At 42.9% G+C, this 22,168-nt stretch overlaps 1 protein-coding gene and 1 pseudogene across 1 annotated transcript in view; one reads left to right on the top strand and one right to left on the bottom strand.

The window, feature by feature from the left end:
- Nucleotides 1-990: 990 nt before the first annotated feature.
- UPF3A (UPF3A regulator of nonsense mediated mRNA decay) overlaps nucleotides 991-22,168 on the bottom strand; it is a 33,515-nt gene continuing 12,337 nt past the window's right edge. Inside the window, 4 exon segments of the mRNA XM_038570154.1 lie at nucleotides 991-1,763; nucleotides 9,560-9,707; nucleotides 11,285-11,579; nucleotides 13,575-13,732. Of these exon segments, the coding sequence (XP_038426082.1) occupies nucleotides 9,576-9,707; nucleotides 11,285-11,579; nucleotides 13,575-13,732 (585 nt within the window). The 3' untranslated portion in view covers nucleotides 991-1,763; nucleotides 9,560-9,575.
- On the top strand, nucleotides 19,187-19,555 carry LOC106557591 (annotated as a pseudogene).

Here is a 22,168-nt window from a genome sequence, read left to right as displayed (position 1 = left end):
AGAGCAACTGCATGCACAAGCAGAAGGAGGCAAAAGGAGAGGGACAAGTAGACTCTTCACTGAGAGCAGAGCCCAGTGTGGGGTTCAATCCCAGGACCCTGAGATCATGACCTGAGCCAAAATCAAGAGTTGGACACTTAACTGACCGAACCACCAAGGCACCCCTAAATATTTGTTTAATTAGCAAGAGTTGCAAGAGGAACCATGGCTTTATCACATTACAACCTCAGGCCTTTGGGTTGTTTCTTTGCATCCATTTGTAAATGGAGGTCATGGCTGCGCACTGGTGTGGCCTCTGGTTCTTACAGAAAGCATGGTGGGATGAAGAGGGTCTCTGGAGGCTTCAGAACCACATGGAGGATGAGAGCTGGGCCCAAAATTATCAGAAGTTCTTAGGCAGCACTTGGGAATGCTTATTTCAAGTAAGTCCCCCAGGAGCTGCTGAGGGTGGGGTACCGCACTGTTGTGCAGGCAGTGGATTTCCTCAGGGTGAAAGCTTTCATATACGTTAAAACAAAACAAAACCTGTCAGTCAGGATCAGATTTGACTGCAAGTAATGGACACAGTCACTCAAACAGCTTAAACAAGGATACCCCCTCACCCAGGAGTCCACAGGAGATGAGCTCCCTGCACTCACAGAGGCCATGAACCCACCACCCGACCAGGGACAGCTGCCCCACACAGGTCCAGAGCAGATTGGCTGCATCTGGGGGCAGCACAGATCAGACAGGGGCAGGCTGCTAGGGGCTCTGTTCAGAAGAAAGCAGGCAAGAGGGATCATAGGCCTACTTGGCAGTGAAGTGTCTGTGACTTTAGGTGACAGTTTTTGCCTAGAATGCTCAATTGCTCCATGTTATGTTTATGGCAAGAGGCCTGTGGAAACCATTTAGCACTGGATTACAGACAGCCTAATGTAGGAGACTTTTAACTTTTTAAAAGTTGTTCCTTTGAGGGTCTGACAAAAGCTTAATATAGACCAGACCAGAGGAAAAAAAATGTTTGATCTTCTTATTCATAATATGGTGAGGTTAATTAGGGAGCCCGTGGATGGCCACAAGAACAGCAGCGTCACAACAGCATGCAATGTGGATTTCAGGTTAAGGATTCCTGATCTAGAGGACTCAGTTCTGCCATTTATGACTCAGAGGACGTGAGGAAGACCCTCCCTTTTAGGTATTTCTCCTCCTTTTGTGAAGGGTATGAGCCCCAAGAAGTCAGAGGCTGGTCTTTGCTCACTGCTGCAGGCTTGATGCCTACAAAAGTGCCGCCTCCCACAGAGGCGTTCACTGCAAATGTGATGAATGAGTAAATGAATGGACATCCTAGAGTGACGAAATTGCCTCTTCAAAGAGCTGTTGTCAGACGAAATGTGAGGGAGTCCTAATGGTGAGATTCCATCATTTCACTGAAGCAGTTGTTATTTCTTAATGAGGACCATCTTTTCAGTGGGAATATGGCTTTATTCCCTTTGTGAAGAAGCACAGGTACTTTCAAAATCAAGTGACTTCTTTAGAGAGTGGGTGGGATTGAGTTGGCCTGTCATAACCTGTCCTGTCTCTGCCCATGGCTGTCTTGTTCTCTCGCTGATATTTAGGTCAAGTGTGGAAAGTGCTTGGGAAAGAATCCTCCTATTCCTCAAGGAGGATTCTTCTTTGAATCTGTGTTGGGGAAAATTTGATTTGTTAGTTCACATGCCTGACAACATAGTCCTACAGATCTTCTCTTTTTTTTTATTTGGATGACACTGGGCAGCTGTTGAAACCTGCAAAAAATTCCAAAAGGTAAGGCCTTAAAAAATAAATAGATGTATTTTACTGGTAAATATTATACAGAATTCCAAAGAGAAGGAGCATGATTTAGAAAACCCTAACTTCATGTGATGACAAACCCTGGATTTGGGCAATGACAAAATAGGTTTTACTTACAGCCTAAGAAACTGGTTAGGTTACTGCTCAAGAGGCAAAAAAGTGGCACATCAGAGAGAATGATAAGGTGGTCATTTGTAAAACATAAGGTCAGTAAGTGTTGTAGACAAACCTATTCCTGCAAAAAGAAATTCATCATGCTGCATGTCAAAGTAAAGGGTATTAACACACATATTTGAGGAAAATGTTAAAAATAGTACTATTATAGCTTCTAGTTGAACTTAAGCAAATACTAGAAACAGAAAAAGAAACTGTATGGAAGCTCCTAAATGCTGGTTTCACTAGTGTCCTTCAATGAGAAACTTGGCAGATTAGCAAAGACCCCTGGGGAAGGAATGTTTTCAAATTCCTCATTTCACATGTATTATTTCAGGCATTTGTATATATATATTTGGTAACAAGTTTTGAACTCATTTGGAATGAGAAGCAATGAAAATCTATTTTTGTACACAGTTATTATTTAAAAATTAGAAAACAACTAAAAATCATCTTAATCCTACCTCCAATTGCTATTAAATTGTAGTATGTGTCCTGTATTTTTCCTAAAAGATTATTTTTGTGTTTGTACCTCTTAATCCCTTTCACCCATTTTGCCCATCCCCCCATTCCCCCTTCCCCTCTGGCAACCACTGGTTTGTTCTCTTACTTAGGAGTCTGTTTCATTTGTTTTATTTTTTTTATTTTTATTTTATTTTTTTTTTAATTTTTTATTTATTTATGATAGTCACACACACAGAGAGAGAGAGAGAGAGAGGCAGAGAGAGAAGCAGGCTCCATGCACCGGGAGCCCGACGTGGGATTCGATCCCGGGTCTCCAGGATCGCGCCCTGGGCCAAAGGCAGGCGCCAAACCGCTGCGCCACCCAGGGATCCCTGTTTTATTTTTTTTAGACTCTATATAAAAGCGAAATAATTTGTATTGCTTTTTCCATCCATGTTTTCACAAAAAACAACATCTCATTCCTTTTTGTGACTAATATTCCATTTATATACATACCACGTCCATTCATGGATGGACATTGGGCTGCTTCTATATCTCTACTATTATAAATAATGCTACAAAAAACACACATGCATTTTTTCAAATTAGTGTTTCGATTTTCCTTGGGAAAATAAAAGCAGTAGAATTACCGAATCACGTGGGATTTCCATTTTTAATATTTTCAGTAACTTCTGTACCATTTTTCATAGTGGCTACACCAATTAACACTCCCACCAACGGTGAACAAGGGTTCCCTCTTCTCCATATCCTCTCCAACACTTGTTATCTCTTGTCTTTTTGATACTAGCCATTCTGAACAGGATGAAGTGATTTCTCATTGTGGTTTTAATTTGCATTTCACTGATTAGTGATGTTCTGCATCTTTTCATGTGTCTTTTGACCATCTGTGTCTTTGGGGAAATGTCTCTTCAGGTCTTCTGACCACTTATTAATCAGATTGTTCTTCCAGAATTGATTTATATAATCTTTATATATCTTGGATATTAACCCTTTATCAGATATGTCATTTATGTCATTTGCAAATATTTTCTCCTGTTCTGTAGGTTGCCTTTTTGTTTTCTTGGTAGTTTCTTTTGCTGTGCAGAAGTTTTTCATTTTGGTGTAGTCCCAAGGGTTTATTTTTGCTTTTGTTTCCTTTGCCTGAGATATATCCACAGATATGTTGCTAAGGCTGATGACCACGAGATTGCTGCCTATGTTTTCCTTTAGGAGTTTTATGGTTTCAGGTCTCACATTTAGGTCTTTAATCTGTTTGGAGTTTATTTCTGTGTGTGTTGTAGGAAAATGACCTGGTTTCATTCTTCTGCCTACAGCTATCCAGAACCCAGCACCATTCATTGGGGAGACTATCTTTTCTCCATCATGTATTCTTGCTTCCTTTGTTGTAGATTAACTGACCATATACTTCTACAGTGGTACACATCTTTGCAGACATTTTCTAGCACAAATATCCTATGTGTCTATAAACTACTTAAAGCAAATCTTGCACTTCTAAATTTTTAACACACTGTGGACATTTCAGTGTCAGTTTTCTGCCAGCCAGCCACTGCTGCTGAGCAGTGGGCAGTCTCCATTTCTCTGGTTAGGACCGGGCATAGGGACAGCTGGCATGCTTACTGTCTGTACTTGTGCGAGTCTGTCTGTAGGATATAGTATTAGTTAGGAGTTCACATGCTGGGTGTGAGGATATTTCCATTTTATGTCTCGATATGGCAATTTTGCCCAAAGAATTTTCTTTGTAACATAGGAATGACCAAATCTTATTGGAATGATCCAGGAGAGGGGAACCACCACTGGGTTCCTTCCTGATATTCTGCACCCTCTCAGTCCTCAGGTTCCCTGGAACAGGCCTGTCTCAGTCAGCTCCAGCCACTGTTAACAAAATACTACAGATGGGCAATTTCAGACACACATACTTATTTCTCACAGTTCTAGAGGTTTAAAGTCCAAGATCATAGCGCCACTTGTTCTGGTCCCTGATAAGGCCTTCCTGGCTTGCAGGTGGGCACCTTTTGGTGTCTCCTCTTACAATAATGCTAATTCTATCAGATCAGGGCACCATCCTCATGACCCCATAAACATTGACTACTTCTTCGCTCCAGATATAGGCCACACAGTGGGGGGTTAGGGCTTCAACATGTGAAGGAGTTGGGGAGTTCAGTCTCTAACAAGGCTTGAGTCTGAATATCATGGTTTCTACCATCTGTTAAGACATCCAAGAAATGCCAGCAGTTTGGTACCCAAACATCTCCTAGACTATCCCTCACACCCCAGAGTGGCACAAGAAACCTTTGTCAAATCAGTTGTTCCACTTTTTGGTTCAGAAAAGTATGGTCCCAGTGATGTAGGAAATGGCTACATGGTGTGTGTAACTGGGTAATTATATGTAGGCACACATCTCTCAGTTTGGCACCTTGACATTTCCACCAAGACAATAATTTCTTCTACTAAAAATGCTATTATCATTGAAAAATGCCATTCCTCTATGAGAAAGACTGCTTGTGTTTAAGTCTGCCAGGTCATCTTTTATTGCTTTTGTGATACAGAGTAACTAATGTACTTATTTTTCTTTTAGACTTGTCACAGTAAAGAATTGGGGAGAAATTTAAAACATTGTATGATAAACAGGCTTCTGATACAAAGATAAGGAGGAGCACTTACAAGAAGCTGTTAGCTCTCCACCAAAATGCAGCCAACAGAAGCTCACACAGAGCAGACAGCATTTTTCTAAACTTCATTGAAGTGACAAAAGTTTTGTTTTGTTTTTTTTTTAATTTTTATTTATTTATGATAGTCACAGAGAGAGAAAGAGAGAGAGGCAGAGACACAGGCAGAGGGAGAAGCAGGCTCCATGCACCGGGAGCCCGATGTGGGATTTGATCCCGGGTCTCCAGGATCGCGCCCTGGGCCAAAGGCAGGCGCCAAACCGCTGCGCCACCCAGGGATCCTTGACAAAAGTTTCAAAATAAAGATTTAAAACTGAATTTTCATATAACAATTACTATCCCCTTAGATCTTGCTATAATTGGGACTGGACTGAGGAATTACCAGGTGGATTTAAGTGGGCTAATTTGCTTTAAAAAAAAAAAAAAAACCCCTCTTGACTCTGAATACTATTCTGAAAATAAACTTATTCTCTCTTATTTTTCTCTTTGTTTTTTGCTATTAACACAGATCAAATAGGTCAAATACCTACTTAATTTTCCACTTTAATCTCTGACATGTTCTTAATTTTGGACAGGAAGAACAGAAAACAAATCTACCTGAAGTAGATACCTGATACTTATCTCTTTTCATCAGAGTTGAGAAGACAGACACAAATGAGAGTTCATGATAGATGTGAAAATAAAAGATCCTTCCTCAGGGTGTGATGTGAAAAAGCTCACACCCTTCACCATCTAGGGTCCTCTACATATGCAGAAAGATGGTGGCCAGAAGGGCCACCCGGCCATGGCCTTGCACTCTGTACAGAGAACATGCCGCTTCATGAGCTGCCTCTGCCTCACTTTCCCCCAAGGGTCTCACTGTCATTTGACTCAGGAAGTGGGAGACGATGACTTGGTGAGGACTATTATCAAGCAAGTGAAAACCTGTTTCCAAAGATATGAGATTCTTCAAGGTGCCTATTTCATGTCAGATTTGAGGAATTACCTCAGTCAGCTAGTGTTTATAATTTACTAACAAGACTGAGATCCATTAAAATACTGATAGCTAATGTTCTGCTTTGCTATGTTCACATTTAAATTATTAAAATTATTAGGTAGCTGAATAAAACCAGACTGGCATCTAAAATGAGAAACAATAGGAAAAAGAAAGTTTTGCAAAGCCAATTAGAAGGCAAACCAACAGGTGGCCAGCCCCATGCCACCCCTCGGTCACACTGAGCACTGCAGTCCAACTCCCATGCGTGTGAAGAATATTCTTTCTTAACATTTCTACCATTTCTTAGACAGGTGATAAACTCAGAAACCTTTTCTTAGGGTTATTAGTAATAAAAATTCTACAAATATGAAGGCAGCTTGACTTTGCCAACAACAGGTGCCAGATATCTAAACTTACAGGGACATCATGTATGTCCTGCCCAACCAATTCTAAAGTGAGTCTAAGCCAAAACTGGGAAGTAAATATGGAAATGTTTTATACCAAAATAACTCATTATCCAAATGTGTTATTGTTTAATTAATTTATTTTTTTTTAAGATTTTATTTATTTATTCATGAGAGACAGAGAGAGAGGCAGAGACACAGGCAGAGGGAGAAGCAGGCTCCACGCAAGGAGCCTGACGTGAGACTCGATCCCAGGTCTCCAGGACATGCCCTAGGATGAAAGCAGGCGCTTAAACTGCCGAGCCACCCAGGGATCCCTGTGTTATTGTTTTAAATCAGTTATCTCAAAGTGACTTCTGGGAAGCCCTGGGGACACATCTCAGGAAACTTTCAGAGCATGTAACTAATTTTTACTTATTTTCCAGCTCTACTGAGGTATAATTCACAAATTTGTAATGTTTATAAAGTACACAACATATTGATCTGTAAAATGTATACATTATGAAAGGATTCACACTGAGTATCACCTCACATACTTACTTTTTTTGCGTGAGAAAATTCTCTCTTAAGCAAATTTCAATTTACAATACAGTGTTATCACCTACAATCATCATGTGTACATAAGATCCTCGACCTTACTCTTCTAACTGAATAACCTAGGACTTTCACTAACCTTTCCGTATATCCCTCATACTCTAGTCCTGGTGGCCATCATTTTACTCTGTTTCTAGTAGTTTGACTTTTTTTTACACTGTCCATGTAAGTGATACATGCAGTATTTGTCTTTTTTCTGTCTGGTTTACTTCATTTAGCACAACGGCCTCCAAAGTTTACCCATGTTGCTGAAAATGGCAGGGCTTCCTTCTATGAGGCCACATAATGTTCCATTTCCTTTATCCACCCATCCATAGTGGACACTAAGGTTGTTTCCATCCTTGGCTACTGTGAATAACAGTGAAAAACATGTGAACAGCTATCTCTTCAAGATAGTGATTCTGCTCCCTTTGGACCTATGCCCACAGTGGAACAGGTAAATAGTATGGTAGCTCTATTTCTAATTTCTTGATGAACTTCCATAATGGCATACTGTAGTGGTTCTACCAACTGGCATTCCCACCAACAGTGCACAAGAGTTCCCCTTCCTTCACATCATTGCCAAGCCTTGCTCTCTTGTCTTTCTGGTTTTAGCCACTCTGACGGGTGTGAGGTGATATCTCCTTGAGGTTTTGATTTGTTTTTCTCTGATGAGTAGTGGTGTTGAGCATCTTCTCATGTACCTGTTGGCTATCTGGGATGTTTTCTGTGGAAAAATGTCTATTTGGGTCTTTCGCCCCCTTTTTAATTTGGTTTTCTGCTATTGAGTTGTAGGAGTTCCTCATATATTTTGGGTTAGGATATTTACACTTATTAGGTGTGTTGTGTGGAGATGTTTTCTTTCTCCATGGGTTGTGTTTTCATTTTACAAATGAGTTCCTCTCACGTGAAGCTTTTTAGTTCAATGTAGTTCCATTTGTTTAGTTTTACTCTTATTGCCTTTGCTTTTCACGTCAAATACAAAAAATTATCACCAAGAATGGTGACAAGGAGTTCCTTCTGGGAATTTTATGGTTCCGTGTCTTATGTTCCAGTCTTCAGTCCATTTTGAGCTGCACTTGTGTTTCCAGATCAAAGCCCAAACAAATAGTGAGAATACAGTGGCTCACTCATCAGGAGATCCAGCCTGATCCATACTCTAAGTTGAGGTCAACAAACTATGATCCATAGGCCAAATATGGCCTGCCTATTTTTATAAATAAAATGTTATTGAAACACACCCCTGCCCATTCATTATGTATTGCTTAATGGCAGAGTTTACAAGCTGTAACAGAGACCAGAGAGCTGGCAAAGTCTACAATAGTTACTACCTACCCCTTTTCCACCACAGCTGGCCATGCTGGGTCACATGGACCTCATTAAATCACAGCAAGTCCTTCTTACTCCTCCTCCACCAAATTCTTGGAGCTCCAGAGTCAAGAGCAAAAGCATAGCAATGCCAAGGGACGGACTGTATGTCCCACAGTCAAACGTCTTTAATGATAAATGAGTAATTCTCCATTTTTTGATAAACATTTCATATTTAGTAAGGAATAATCAACAAAGTGCTCAGGTAATTAAAGCTACATTTTGAAAATATTTTATTATGTAAAATTTGATGTAGGAAAAGTACCACAGCTGGACTTCAAATCCATAGCAACTAAAATTAGTGTTCTAAAGCATAGTGCCAAAAATACATTAATGTTTTAAAATTTCACTAACATTAGAAAATACTGTGAATATTTAATTGCAGAAAACTCCATTATGTTCTTTCAAAATAAAACTGTCCCAGTCTGCAAAAAGGAAAACGCCAGATGCTGTACCTAAGTTATCGCTGTACCCAAATAATGCCCTTATGCTCTCTCAGCAGCCTTTACGTAAGTGGTTATAAACCGTGAGCAGCACATCCATCATTAGACTGTGAAAATACCAGCCACATTGTTATAGGGGCAATACTTAAAGTGGTCAGACTTTACCCAGGGGTAAGGTTCCTGGCTTCAGGGCTACGGCACACAGTTGGCATCAGGGGCTGGATCACCAGGTTACAAAGGCCTAAGAGCTGCTCCCTTCCCTTTTATAAAGTGCAGCTCACACACATGTGATCCGGATCCTGACAGATCACTTACTTATAAATGTGCAGAATTCAAAGTACATGTTATTCCTACACGTTTCAAAGTGCTTCAGAGTCCACACTGGTACAGTACTAATTTCTTCCCTGTTTTAATCATACATTTCTACTTTCCAAAGGATATTATTTGTTCTGTTTTGGCTAAACAGTATATACTAGTTTGTACTAGAAACAGTAACATCTATGACAACTTTTCAATTTTTTAAAAGCGCTTTTTTCTTAAGAATGGTTTCTAGATGTATATTTCTAGTTTCTGATTTCTTTATAAAGAGTAAATTCACCTTGCAGGTTATACTTGACACTGATTGATACATTTCTGGAATGCCCTCTCTAACCCACAGAACACTGAATGGGATGTCCCCATCAAATGTGCATGCTGACTCACCCTGCCTCTTCACTCTTCACTCTTCAGCTAGTGCCAAATCTTCAGCCTCACCCCTGCTCCCATCACGGCCCTCAACAGAGATTCCCCCACCACTTTCTTGTGCTCGGATGTGAGCTTCTGGTTGGTACAGCTGCAAGGCCGGCAAATCCTGCTAGGACAGAGGGATGGGTTACTCTTCCAAAGGTTGGCAACACAGGAGGGAGCAAAACATCTCTATTTCCAGGGTTTGATGATCCTAATCATCTAAAGCAATCAGTCTTACAGCTAAAAAAAAATCTGCCTTTTTTTCACCGCACTATCTCAAAAACCAGGCATTTTAAAGACCAAAAAAAAAAAAAAAGCCATGACGACAGTTAATACTTAAAATAACTCGAAGTAAGGTAAAATTAGAGTCTGGGAAAATGTTATTGCTCAAGCCCAGAACACCCCTGGGGCCAGCAGAATCATGGTATTCTCCTCCCAGGTGGAGAGGTGGAGACTTACAAGCACACCTCAGCGCCTTCCACTAAGGAAAAAAAAGCCCAGCCAATGGAGAGAGTAGGAAAGGGCAAGGCAGGCCTCATGGATCTGAATCCCTGTGCACACAGATGTGCAGGGTTTCCATGTCACCTCCTGCCCGAGGCTGACATGTAGAGACCTGCTTTTCACCAGGGCAACATGGGTGTGCAGAGATGGTGAAAGGACCGTGTAACTCGCAAGGCCTCCTAAGAAATGAGCCACTATGCACAAGGCACCTTATTACCAACAGAGCATCACAGTTAAGTGAGAGAAGTCCCAACATCTAAAGCTGTGCAAACACAGATCACTCAGTGCTGCTATATAAACAGACAACTGAAACTTAAGTGTTTATGTGAACAAGCCCCACCAAAAAGACCCATGGGGCCCTGCTGTTAAGGTAGGTTACCTGACGTTAAGGTAACCACATAAACCTTTTGAGTGATACAGACGTGATTAGGCAAGGGTGCAGATAAGAAGGCTCCCTTTTTGCCTATAGCTCTGCCCTTGCCTTTGCTGGAAACATTTTACAAATCAACATCACTGATACCAACAACACCTTGGGTAGATCTGAAGGGAATTACGCTGAGTGAGAAAGCCAATCTCAGGTCACACACTGTGTATCTCCACTTATATAGCATCCCTGAAATGACAAAATCATGCAGAGGACAGTGTGCCTGCTGAGGCTGGGACAGGGTGGGAGGCATGGCCTGCAGCTCGGGCAGCCTCAGTCCCCTTAGTCACTGGTTGGCTGGGCTGTATAGGGGACTGACTGGCACTGTGGGGCTGGGCCCTGGAAGGGAGGGGACCCAGTTAACAGTGCTTCTCTGCAACAATGTAATCTGAATAAAAATTAACCTCAAACTCTTGGGGGAAAAAAGCCATTTGTTGGTCTAAGTGGGTAATTCCAATCCTGTGTCAACTGCACAGACTTAACTCGTGAGTATTTATGAGCCACTATCTACTAATAATCAGTACATTATTAACAACGTAAGGGAAAGCTCCACAAAGTGTCATGAAAAGCAAACTCTCAGGGTGGTGCACTCCCTATGAGCACAATACCCAGTGGGGGTGGACTTCCCATGACAGAGTATGTGAGCCTATTATAGATTTTTCGCTTTTGGCTAAATAAAAGAACTTCTGTTTAGCAAAGCAGGTGTAAGCAGGCAGACGTGTAGCTTATACTTTTAGGATTGATGAATGAAAGATTATCCCAAACAAAGAGGAGACCTTGTTTCCTGGGCGCTCCATGCTGGGTGCTAGGCCACCTTCACTCTTGTGTTCTCTCCCAGGCCACTCTGCTGCCTCCACAGGGATGCTACTGTCCTGGTTCCCCTTCTTCCCTCGGTCTGGGGGGACTCCTTTCCCCCATCTCGGCTCTTCTTCGTTTCTCCTCGCAAACCTGTTAAACTCAGAGTGCGCTCTGTGCATGCTGCCATCCATGTGGCATCTTTGTGTCTCAGGCTCCTTTGCTCGAAGTCTTCTCTCCATCTCTCTTTGCTCTTTGTCACTATCATTCTGTGACCTGTGATTCAATACAAATTCTCAGGAACCTTAGGTATACTGCTTGTCCATTACCTGTCTTCCCATTCAGACTGCAAGTTCTAGAAGAGGCAGGGAATACCTAAGTCTGCTCATCAGCACGTCAGCAGGTGTGCACGTAATGGACACAAAACAGGCATTTAAGACAAAATTGCTGGGCAGCCCTGGTGGCCCAGAGATTTAGCACTGCCTTCAGCCCGGGGTGTGATCCTGGAGACCCGGGATCGAGTCCTACATCGGGCTCCCTGCATGCAGCCTGCTTCTCCCTCTGCCTGTGTCTCTGCCTCTCTCTCTCTCTCTCTCTCTCTCTCTCTCTGAGTCTGTCATGAATAAATAAATAAATAAATAAATAATCTTAAGACAAAATTGCTGAAAGATGAATCAACAATAGTAACAACACTACCTAATGTTAAATATGAATGCCAGACGGGATGAGCACTGGGTGTTATTCTGTATGTTGGCAAATTGAACACCAATAAAAAATAAATTAGAAAAAAAATATGAATGCCATAAGTAATAGGCAAATATATTTAGTTTTCTAATTCTCAGGGAACCTCCCAAAGTAAATATAAGTCCCCCTTTACAGATAAAGTACAGGAGACCAAAGTGCTCATCTGACTAGGAAAGTGGCCCAGGTCCACCTCCATCATGACACAGAGCTGACACTGATGGCTTGGTTTCTGCCTCAAGTGAAGCTAAAATTAATTGAAATTTACTGATTTTTATACATATATCAAACTGATAAATGCATACTATATAAATTAGTGGCTGCTTAGCTCCCTTGGTTCTTAAAGTCTTTCCCTCCACAATCCACAGGTAAAAGGAAAAAAAAGCCCACACACTGGTAAAAGTCCTCACACATTGTCTGTGTCTTCCCCACAAAACAGAAGCAACAGGATTGGTGGGGAGAAAAAGATCTATAAGCAAAGTGTGAATTCACACCAGAAACATGACAAAAAGCACTGCTTATATCATAAGCAATAATAGAAATACCTCCAACAGAAACAGTGCTATCATAGATTTCATAATCATGTATAAATTAATTTTATAAACAAACCAATAAATAAATCAGAACCCCCAAAAAGAGGGGAAATTTTTTTTTAATCACAACTCTGTATGTAATAAAGACTGTAAGAAGTTGTTCAGATTGTTGGTTTTCTGGGCAAACGGCAGCCTAATCCTATGACCCTGCTGTCTTGCCTGCAAACATAACTTTACTTTCAGACCCCTCAGAAGCAAAGCAGCCCTGGGCTCCAGGAAGCCCCAAGGGTGTCCTGATGCCATGCATAGGTAAGAGCCCTGGGCCAGGGGAACAAGAAGCCCAGACACACATGGCCCCCCATTGGTTGTGGGGAGGTGACCAAACCGCAGAGAGGCTTGCGGACAGGAGCGAGGTACTCCCACCTGACAAGATTCTGAAGGGCCTCTCTGGCCCCCGTGCAGAGACTGTGTCTGTCCCATTCCCACAGAAGCCCTGCTCAAGCTCCTTTCATGAGCAGCATGTCACAAGCGGGCAGAGGAGTCCATGACCAAGAACCTCTAGCCTGAGGCAGGCAGGGCTGGTGGAACAGTAGAATCCACAGCGGCTGGAAAAATTCTATGGAAGGGCCACAAGGACACTAATGCCAACAAAGGAAGCCTAGCACCTGGACAGGAGACTGGGAAGGAGATCCTGAAGACCTAAACGGGGAGAACAGGAATCCGAAGGAAGAGGCCAGGACAGGCACAGCTAAGGAACCAGCAGGACATGTCCCTGCTTTGAAGACAGACTTGAGGCTGCTGACGAAATGAGTTTACCAAGTTCCTAGCATGACCAAGGAGAAATGAAGACGTGGACAAGCATATCCTGGTAAAATCCCTGAATTCCACCAGCAGTATGAAATACAAGCACTTGTACCGAAAAAGGACATGTGTCTCTGACTCTCAGCCACACTCTGTGATCTTTAATGTGGTCAAAGCAACAAAAACTTGGGCTTACTTTTTCCTGGGCTTCTCCAGCGAGCTCTCCAAGGGCATGGGCTTCAGGACAGCATAGCTAAGACTCATCTCCTGCTTCCCATCTCCAACATCCACTTCCTCTCCTCTTTCCTTTGGCTTCTCAGTTGGTTCCTCCCCCTTTTCTGGTTTCTTAAGAAGCTAAGAAATTATAATGTCAGTAAAATATCACTTTTGGAGTATTTTATAAATGAAGTTGTTTAATAATAAATTAAAAATATAAAACAACACAGTTGAGCACAAATGTTTGGATAGCAAAAAATGTAAGCTAAAGTTACAGCAACCAGGTTTTTGGTTAAGTACTTAGGGGAACCTTCAGTCAATGAAACATTATAGCTATGAACAACAATTTAGGACAGCTGATGTGATGAGAAGGGGTTCTTGCTGATGAATAATGACCTGGTCTCTATTTATATGTTTATACACACACAAAAATATCTAAAAGGCTAGCAACTCTCGTGTTAATAGTGATTACTGTGAGGTGGTGGAACTGAAATGATCTTTTTTTTTTTAAGATTTTATTTAAAAAAAAAAAAGATTTTATTTATTCATGAGAGACACAGAGAAAGGCAGAGACACAGGCAGAGGGAGAAGCAGGCTCCCTGCAGGCAGCCCGATGTGGGACTTGATCCCAGGACCCCGGGATCACGCCCTGAGCCAAAGGCAGATGCTCAACCGCTGAGCCACCCAGGCATCCCGATCTTTCTTCCTTTGGTCAACAAGTTCTAGTTTCTTCTAAAATGAATACGCACTGCTTTTATAATATGTAAAAATAAACTGCTGCTTTATATTGATGGCTTTTAGAATAAACTTTCTTTTTTTTTATTTTTTAAATTTTTATTTATTTATGATAGTCATCAGAGAGAGAGAGAGAGAGAGGCAGAGATACAAGCAGAGGGAGAAGCAGGCTCCATGCACCGGGAGCCCGATGTGGGATTCGATCCCGGGTCTCCAGGATCGCGCCCTGGGCCAAAGGCAGGCGCCGAACCGCTGCGCCACCCAGGGATCCCTAGAATAAACTTTCTGAAAACACTTCTTACTCTTTCTCCAATCAGCCTGAGCAGGTTGCTGTCTTTGAATTTGGGACTCCCCATCCCCAATTTCCTGAGTAGTTTAATCTTTGAAATCCAAGTGCCACAGTAAGTCAGTTCATAAAACAAAAGTAGAAGGTATACTTCTGAGAATTTTTTTCTAACTTATAAAAGTGAACATATTTTAAATTGTACTATACCAAAATCATACACAGATAAATTTCAATTACGTAAGTTCATTTAAGAATGAAACAGGTAAAAAAAAAAAAAAAGAATGAAACAGGTAGGGCAGCCCCGGTGGCGCAGCGGTTTACTGTCTGCAGCCCGGGGTGCGAGTCCCATATCGGGCTTCCTGCAGGGAGCCTGCTTCTCCCTCTGCCTGTGTCTCTGCCTCTCTCTTCGCTCTCTCTGAATGAATAAATAAATAAATCTTTAGGGATCCCTGGGTGGCGCAGCGGTTTGGCGCCTGCCTTTGGCCCAGGGCGCGATCCTGGAGACCCAGGATCGAATCCCACATCGGGCTCCCGGTGCATGGAGCCTGCTTCTCCCTCTGCCTGTGTCTCTGCCTCTCTCTCTCTCTCTCTCTCTCTCTCTCTCTGTGACTATCATAAATAAATAAAAATAAGAATAAAATTAAAAAAAAAAAAAAAAGAATGAAACAGGTAAAATGTTAAAGCCAAGGACGAAAAGCTGCTTCTCATCACAGGTGTGTACTATGTCACCTTATATGCTCTTAATCTGCCTGTGGGATCTGTGAATGTAAACATTTCCTTTCAGATATCTATTGACTTTTTTTTTTTAAGTTTTATTTATTTGAGAGAGAGAGAGAGAGAGAGAGAGAAAGAGCAAGAGAACACAAGCAGGGAGAGAGGCAGGGGAGAGCAAGAAGCAGACTCCCCACTGAGCAGGGAGCCCGATGTGGGGCTCAATCCCAGAACCCTGATCATAACCTGAGCTGAAAGCAGAGGCTTAACTGACTGAGCCACCCAGGCATCCCTACTGACATATATTTTAATTAAAATGGTAATATACACTGGTAATAAAAGCAAACCATAGGTATAATAGTTTGTTTCCACCCATCTCTCCAATAAAGAATCTTGTATACCTATGAATTGTTTTACTTGTTTCTGAAACCAAATGTGTGGTGTCTTTTCCAATACCACTTCTCCAACCCTCCAACACAGACTGGGTATCCTACAATTCCATTCAGTTTGACACTAGCTAGCTGGAATTAATGTCAGATTGGACAAAACTGTCCCCATTTCAGATGCCTGAAGCTACTCAGGTCTTCAGTCACCTGTCATCTCACTGGCATATAGAAGACACTCATCACCCCAGAGATTACAAGGATTTTATGAGCTATGTGCTGGGAACCGGATAAAAAGACCCTATATTTGGTGCTAGGAATACAGTTGTGAGTAAGAGAAAAGTGACCATTATAGGAATTCACAGGACATTCTACAGCAGTAGAACGGTGGCCCTGGAGGGAGGGGAAGAAAGGTATACACAGAAAAAGTGGACCAGATAACCTTAGGAGTCATGAAATGCTACAAACATCTAATAAACAGAAAAAAGGACAGAGAGGTGTGGTGTGAGAGGGGATGGCTTCTCAAGGAGTTCAAGGGCCTCTCCGTGGAGGTAAGACATGAATGGAGACCAGATAATGAGGAAACACTTCTGAGAAGCCATAAGTCTTGGGAGTAAGCTCCCTGTGGAGGGAAGCAAGCAGAGGCCTGATGTAAATCAGATTGGCAAAGGGAGGAGGAGAGAGAGGGAGGAGAGAAGAAGGGGAATGGGGAAGGGAGAAAGAAGAGGAGGAAGAGGAGGAGAAGGAAGAGGAGCCCAGCATAGGAGGAGGTCAAAGCAGTTGATCTTCTATGCTTCCCTCCAGCCGGCATTTGTTTTTAATAAGCTTTGTGAAAAAAGATAGCACAACTTCGTTAATATAATCTATTGCCTATAATCTGTATATTCAGGAATTTTATTTGTAACTTCCTACTCCAACTTAAGAATCCTCAGAGGAGGGGGGCGGGCCACATGGCAGAGGAACAGGGTCCTCACCTCACCTGGCCCCACCAACTTAACTAGGTAACTTTCAAATCATCCTGAACCCCTATGAATTCAACCTGAGATTTAAAGACAGAGCAGCTAGAATGCTGCAGAGAGAAGGGTTTTTGCTTCTAACAAGGTAAGAAGGCAGAAAAAAAATAATAAAAGGAATCAAGCAGGGGAGGGACCCTGAGAGGAGCCGGGCTAAGGCCCTCGGCAAGAGCCTCCAGGACAGGAAAGCCCAGCCCTAGAGGAGCAGGAACTTTAAAAACCCGTGCCGGATTCTTCCCGGACTGAAAGGCGCTTAGCAGGGAAATGGGGCAGAACCACAAGAGTGCGGTGAAGCCTTCAGATTCCTGGCTTCAACTATTGGGGATTTACCCCAAAGATACAGATGCAATGAAACGCCGAGACACCTGCACCCTGATGTTTCTAGCAGCAATGTCCACAATAGCCAAACTGTGGAAGGAGCCTCGGTGTCCATCGAAAGATGAATGGATAAAGAAGCTGTGGTCTATGTATACAATGGAATATTCCTCAGCCATTAGAAACGACAAATACCCACCATTTGCTTCGACATGGATGGAACTGGAGGGTATTATGCTGAGTGAAGTAAGTCAATCGGAGAAGGACAAACAGTGTATGTTCTCTTTCATTTGGGGAATATAAATAATAGTGAAAGGGAATATAAGGGAAGGGAGAAGAAATGTGTGGGAAATATCAGAAAGGGAGACAGAACATAAAGACTCCTGACTCTGGGAAACGAACTAGGGGTGGTGGAAGGGGAGGAGGGCGGGGGGTGGGGGTGACTGGGTGATGGGCACTGAGGGGGGCACTTGACGGGATGAGCACTGGGTGTTATTCTGTATGTTGGCAAATTGAACGCCAATAAAAAATAAATTTATTATATAAAAAAAAAAAGATTCCTGGCTTCACTAGGAGAGGAGGGGCGCCTGGGGGAGAGCTCACCACACACCACAGCTGATCTCAGTAAAGGGCTGGAGCGCACACCCAGCAAGGCCTCGGGAGAAGCCGGTGGGTCGGGTGGGGCTCCAGGCTGAGGCGTCTTGTGCCCTGGTGCCTTCGGGAGCCATGCCCCGGGAACCCGATTCCAGCAGCACAGGGCCCAGATTCCAGGGCACGGGAGACACAGCCCCCAATCCTGCACTCCCCCTGGGACTGGCAGAGGCAGGTGGGGAGGGCACAGGACAGTGAGGACTCTCCTACAACCGGGTGCCCCCAAGCTGTGCACAACAGCGCCCACTCTGCCCCAGGAGCACCTAGGCCAGTGCAGACTGGGAGCTGCAGGTGGTTATTGAGGGAGTTGACTCCAGAGCTGGAGACCTGGCCCCCGCCAGTGGTGTTGTTCCTCCTTGTGTCACCTTGTGCCTGGGGGGGCAGGCCAGGGAACGGGGGCCTCACAGGATAAATAGCTCCCACTAAGCCCAGCATCAGCAGGGGGCAGGGCAGCTCCCCCAGGTGCACACAAGGTGCACACACCTGAGAATCAGCACAGCAGCCCCTCAACCAGAAGAGCAGCTTGTAAGGACAGGGGAAGAGCAAGCTCTTGACCAAGCAGCACTGGAAAGCTCCAGGGGAAGTTGAGGGATTTACAGTATATAGAACTAGAGGGTACCCTCCTTTCCCCCCCCCTTTTTCCAGTACAACTTGTTTTTATATCAGACTAAGAATTTCCAATATTTTTTCTCTTTTCCCACCTTAACTACAATATTCTACCACCTCTTCATTTTTAGGTTTCTTCCTTTCTGACTTTCATATTTCTACAATTACAGGTCCTAGATATATTTTCCACTTCTGAATTCCCTTCAACATACTCAATTTAATTTTGGGAGATATATGAGATATGGGCTTTTGTGTTTTTTCTCTGCCTCAGTTTGTTCTACAATGGTGGAAGTTAATACCTTCTAAAACATGACCAGCATGCACCCAGAACCAAGTGGAATACCATGCTGGTTCATTCTGTGAGAGTATATTCTCTCTTCATTCTCATTCTGCCCCCTTCTTTTATCTTGTTTATGTTTTGGTGGTCAATGTTGGGGCTTTCTACAAGTATCGCTGGTTTATATAAATTTGGGACTGAGCATCCTCTAACATACAGAACTTAATACACTCAGAACCAAGAGGATCACCCTCTAGGACCCTTTAGGTGGACTATATTCTTTCTCCACTACAACTTCTTCACCACCACCATCTCCCAATCCCCTCCTTTTATTTCTTTCTTCTCTTGTTTTTCTTTTTCCACTTTACTTTTGTTTTTTCTCTTCCTTTTTATTCTTTTTCTTCTTTGGGATTTTTGGCCTTTTATTTTTTACTACTTTGTTTTAAAATTTTTCACTCTAGTGGTCCTTTTGTTTTATTTTGTTCTGATCTTTGTTTTCATTTTTCTGGTCTCTGACCTTGTCAGAATCATCTAGGGTGAAATTTACTTAGGTCGTGGTTGATATTCTTTTTTTTTAAAGATTTGTATCCGGTTACTGTGCGGCGGCGGCGGCTAAGAAGGCGGCTGTGGTGGTGGCTGAGGCAACGACGGAGGAAACAGAAGATGGCAGATTTTTTGAAAGGACTGCCTGTCTACAACAAAAGCAATTTTAGTCGATTTCATGCTGACTCTGTGTGCAAAGCTTCGAACCGGCATCCTTCAGTCTACCTGCCCACCCGGGAGTACCCATCTGAACAGATCATTGTGACAGAAAAGACAAACATTCTTTTGCGCTACCTACATAAGCAATGGGACAAAAAGAATGCCGCAAAGAGAGACCAGGAGTAAGTGGACCTTGAGGGTGAGAGCTCTGCACCCCTCCGCAAGGTCCCACGGACCGATAGCCCAGACATGCATGAAGACACCTAAGACTCTCACTCCCCCACAGGCGCCTCCTGTCTTGTCTGCTACTCACCCGCCCGCCTTCTCTAAGCGCCCCCTGCCCTGCCCCTACCAGCCCACCCACACCTGACCATCCATACCACTTTCAACCTCATAGGAGCCGATGTATTTATTTTCCTTGAGTTTTTATTTATGCTGTAAGCGATGGTTAAAGGGGACGTCAGATCCAGTAGTGTGAAGTTGGTAGATGCTTTTTAAAAAACATTGTTATTCACAAACCCCACTACCCAGAACCCCCTTTTACTCCCCCACCCCCTCCAGTTCTCCTCCGGAAAAACAGAGTGTGTCTGCAAGGGTCTAGAGCCAGGGCCCTGCTGTGGCCCAGCAGCATGGGTGGGAGCCTTTCTCCCTGCTCCTGCTCTCCAGTCCGGGCCTTAAAGACTTGGCTGGGACCTATTCTGTGCCCAGGCTTTGCTCTGAATGTGTGCCAGGAGGAGAAGTCGGCATTTCCGGATCTTTCTCTTAAGTCATTTTATCATGGACTAGTGCGTACTCCGTGTCCACCCCAATAAAAGGATCTTTCCCACTCAAAAAAAAAAAAAAAGATTTTTACCCATTCATTCATGAGACACAGAGAGGGGCAGAGACAGGCAGAGAGAGAGAAGCAGGCTCCATGCAGGGAGCCCGATGTGGGACTCAATCCCCGGACCCCAGGATTACGTCCTGGGCCAAAGCAGGCACTTAACTGCCGAGCCACCCCGGCATTGCTGTGGTTGATATTCTTGACTCAGCCTGCTCATACAGGCACTCTGCACTGAGCAAAATGACTAGAAGGAACATTCACCACAAAATAAGAAGCAGAAACAGTACTCTCTTCCATCTAGTTACAGAATATGGATTACAATTTGATGTCAGAAAGCCAATTCAGAAGCACAATTTTAAAGCTACTGGTGGCTCCGGAAAATAGCATAAAGGACTCTAGAGAATTCATGACTGCAGAATTTAGATCTAATCAGGCCGAGGTTATAAATCAATTAACTGAGATGCAATCCAAAGTGGAGATCCTAACGACACGGGTTAATGAGGTGGAAGAAAGAGTGAGTGACATAGAAGACAAGTTGACAGCAAGGAAGGAAGCTGAGTGAAAAAGAGAAAAACAATGAAGAGACCATGAGTAAAGGTTAAGGGAAATAAATGACAGCCTCAGAAGGAAGAATCTACATATAACTGGGGTTCCAGAAAATGCCAAGAGGGACAAAGGGCCAGAAAGTATATCTGCACAAATCACAGCTGAGAACTTCCCTAATTTGGGGAGGAAAACAGGCATTCAGATCCAAGAGATAGAGAGGACACCCCCCACCACAATCAATAAACACTGTTCAACACCTCGATATTTAATAGTCAAATTTGCTATTCCCAAGATAAAGAGAAAATCTTTAAAGCAGCTTGAGACAAGAGATTTTTTAACTTATATGGGGAGAAATATCAGATTAACAGCAGACCTCTCCACAGAGACCTGGCAGGCCATAAAGGGCTGGCAGGATATATTCAGGGTCCTAAATGAGAAGAGCATGCAGCCAAGAATACTTTATCCAGCAAGGCTCTCATTCAGAATAGGAGAGATAAAGAGCTTCCAAGACAGGCAAAAATGAAAGAATATGTGACCTCCAAACCAGTTCTGCAAGAAATATTAAGGGGGATCTTGTAAAAGAAAAACAAAGCCCAAAGAAATAATCCATGAAAACAGGGACTGAATAGGTATTACAATGACACTAAACTCATATCTTTCAATAGTTACTTGGAACATGAGTGGGCTAAATGATCCCATCAAAAGACGCAGGTTTTGGACTGGATAAAAAAGCAAGACCCATCTACCATCTATTTGCTGTCTACAAGAGACTTTTTTTTTTTTTAAAGATTTTATTTATTCATGAGAGAGAGGGGGAGAGAGAGAGAGAGAGAGGCAGAGACACAGGCAGAGGGAGAAACAGGCTCCATGCAGGGAGCCCGACGTGGGACTCGATCCCGGGTCTCATTTTAGACCTAAGGACACCTACAGCCTGAAAGTGAAAGGGTGGAGAACCATTTACCTATCATTCAAATGGTCCTCAAAAGAAAGCTGGGGTAGCACCCTCATATCAGATAAATTAAAGTTTATCCCAAAGACTGTAGTAAGAGATGAAGAGGGTCACCATATCATACTTAAAGGGTCTATCCAACAAGAATACCTAACAATCATGAGTATCTATGCCCCTAATGTGGGAGCTGGCAAGTGTATCAATCAATTAAAAACATAAGTAAAGGCATACTTAGATAATACCCTAATAGTAGGAGACTTCAACATGGCACTTTCTGCAAATGACAGATTTTATAAGCACAATATCACAAAAGAAACAAGGGCTTTAAATGATACACTGGGCCAGATAGATTTCACAGATATTTACAGAACTTTCCATCCAAACGCAACTGAATACACATTTTTCTCAAGTGGAATTCCATTTTTCTCACATGGAACTTTCTCCAGAATAGACCACATGCTGGGTCACAAATCAGGTCTCAACCGATACCAAAAGACTGGGATTGTCCCCTGCATATTTTCAGACCACAATGCTTTGAAAGTAGAATTCAATCACAAGACGAAATTTGGAAGAAACT

This window comes from Canis lupus, chromosome 22 (assembly GCF_011100685.1).
Source record: "Canis lupus familiaris isolate Mischka breed German Shepherd chromosome 22, alternate assembly UU_Cfam_GSD_1.0, whole genome shotgun sequence".
NCBI classification, from domain to species: Eukaryota; Metazoa; Chordata; class Mammalia; order Carnivora; family Canidae; genus Canis; species Canis lupus.
Note: the sequence above shows the minus strand (reverse complement) of the source record. Positions and strands in the feature narration are given on the sequence as shown.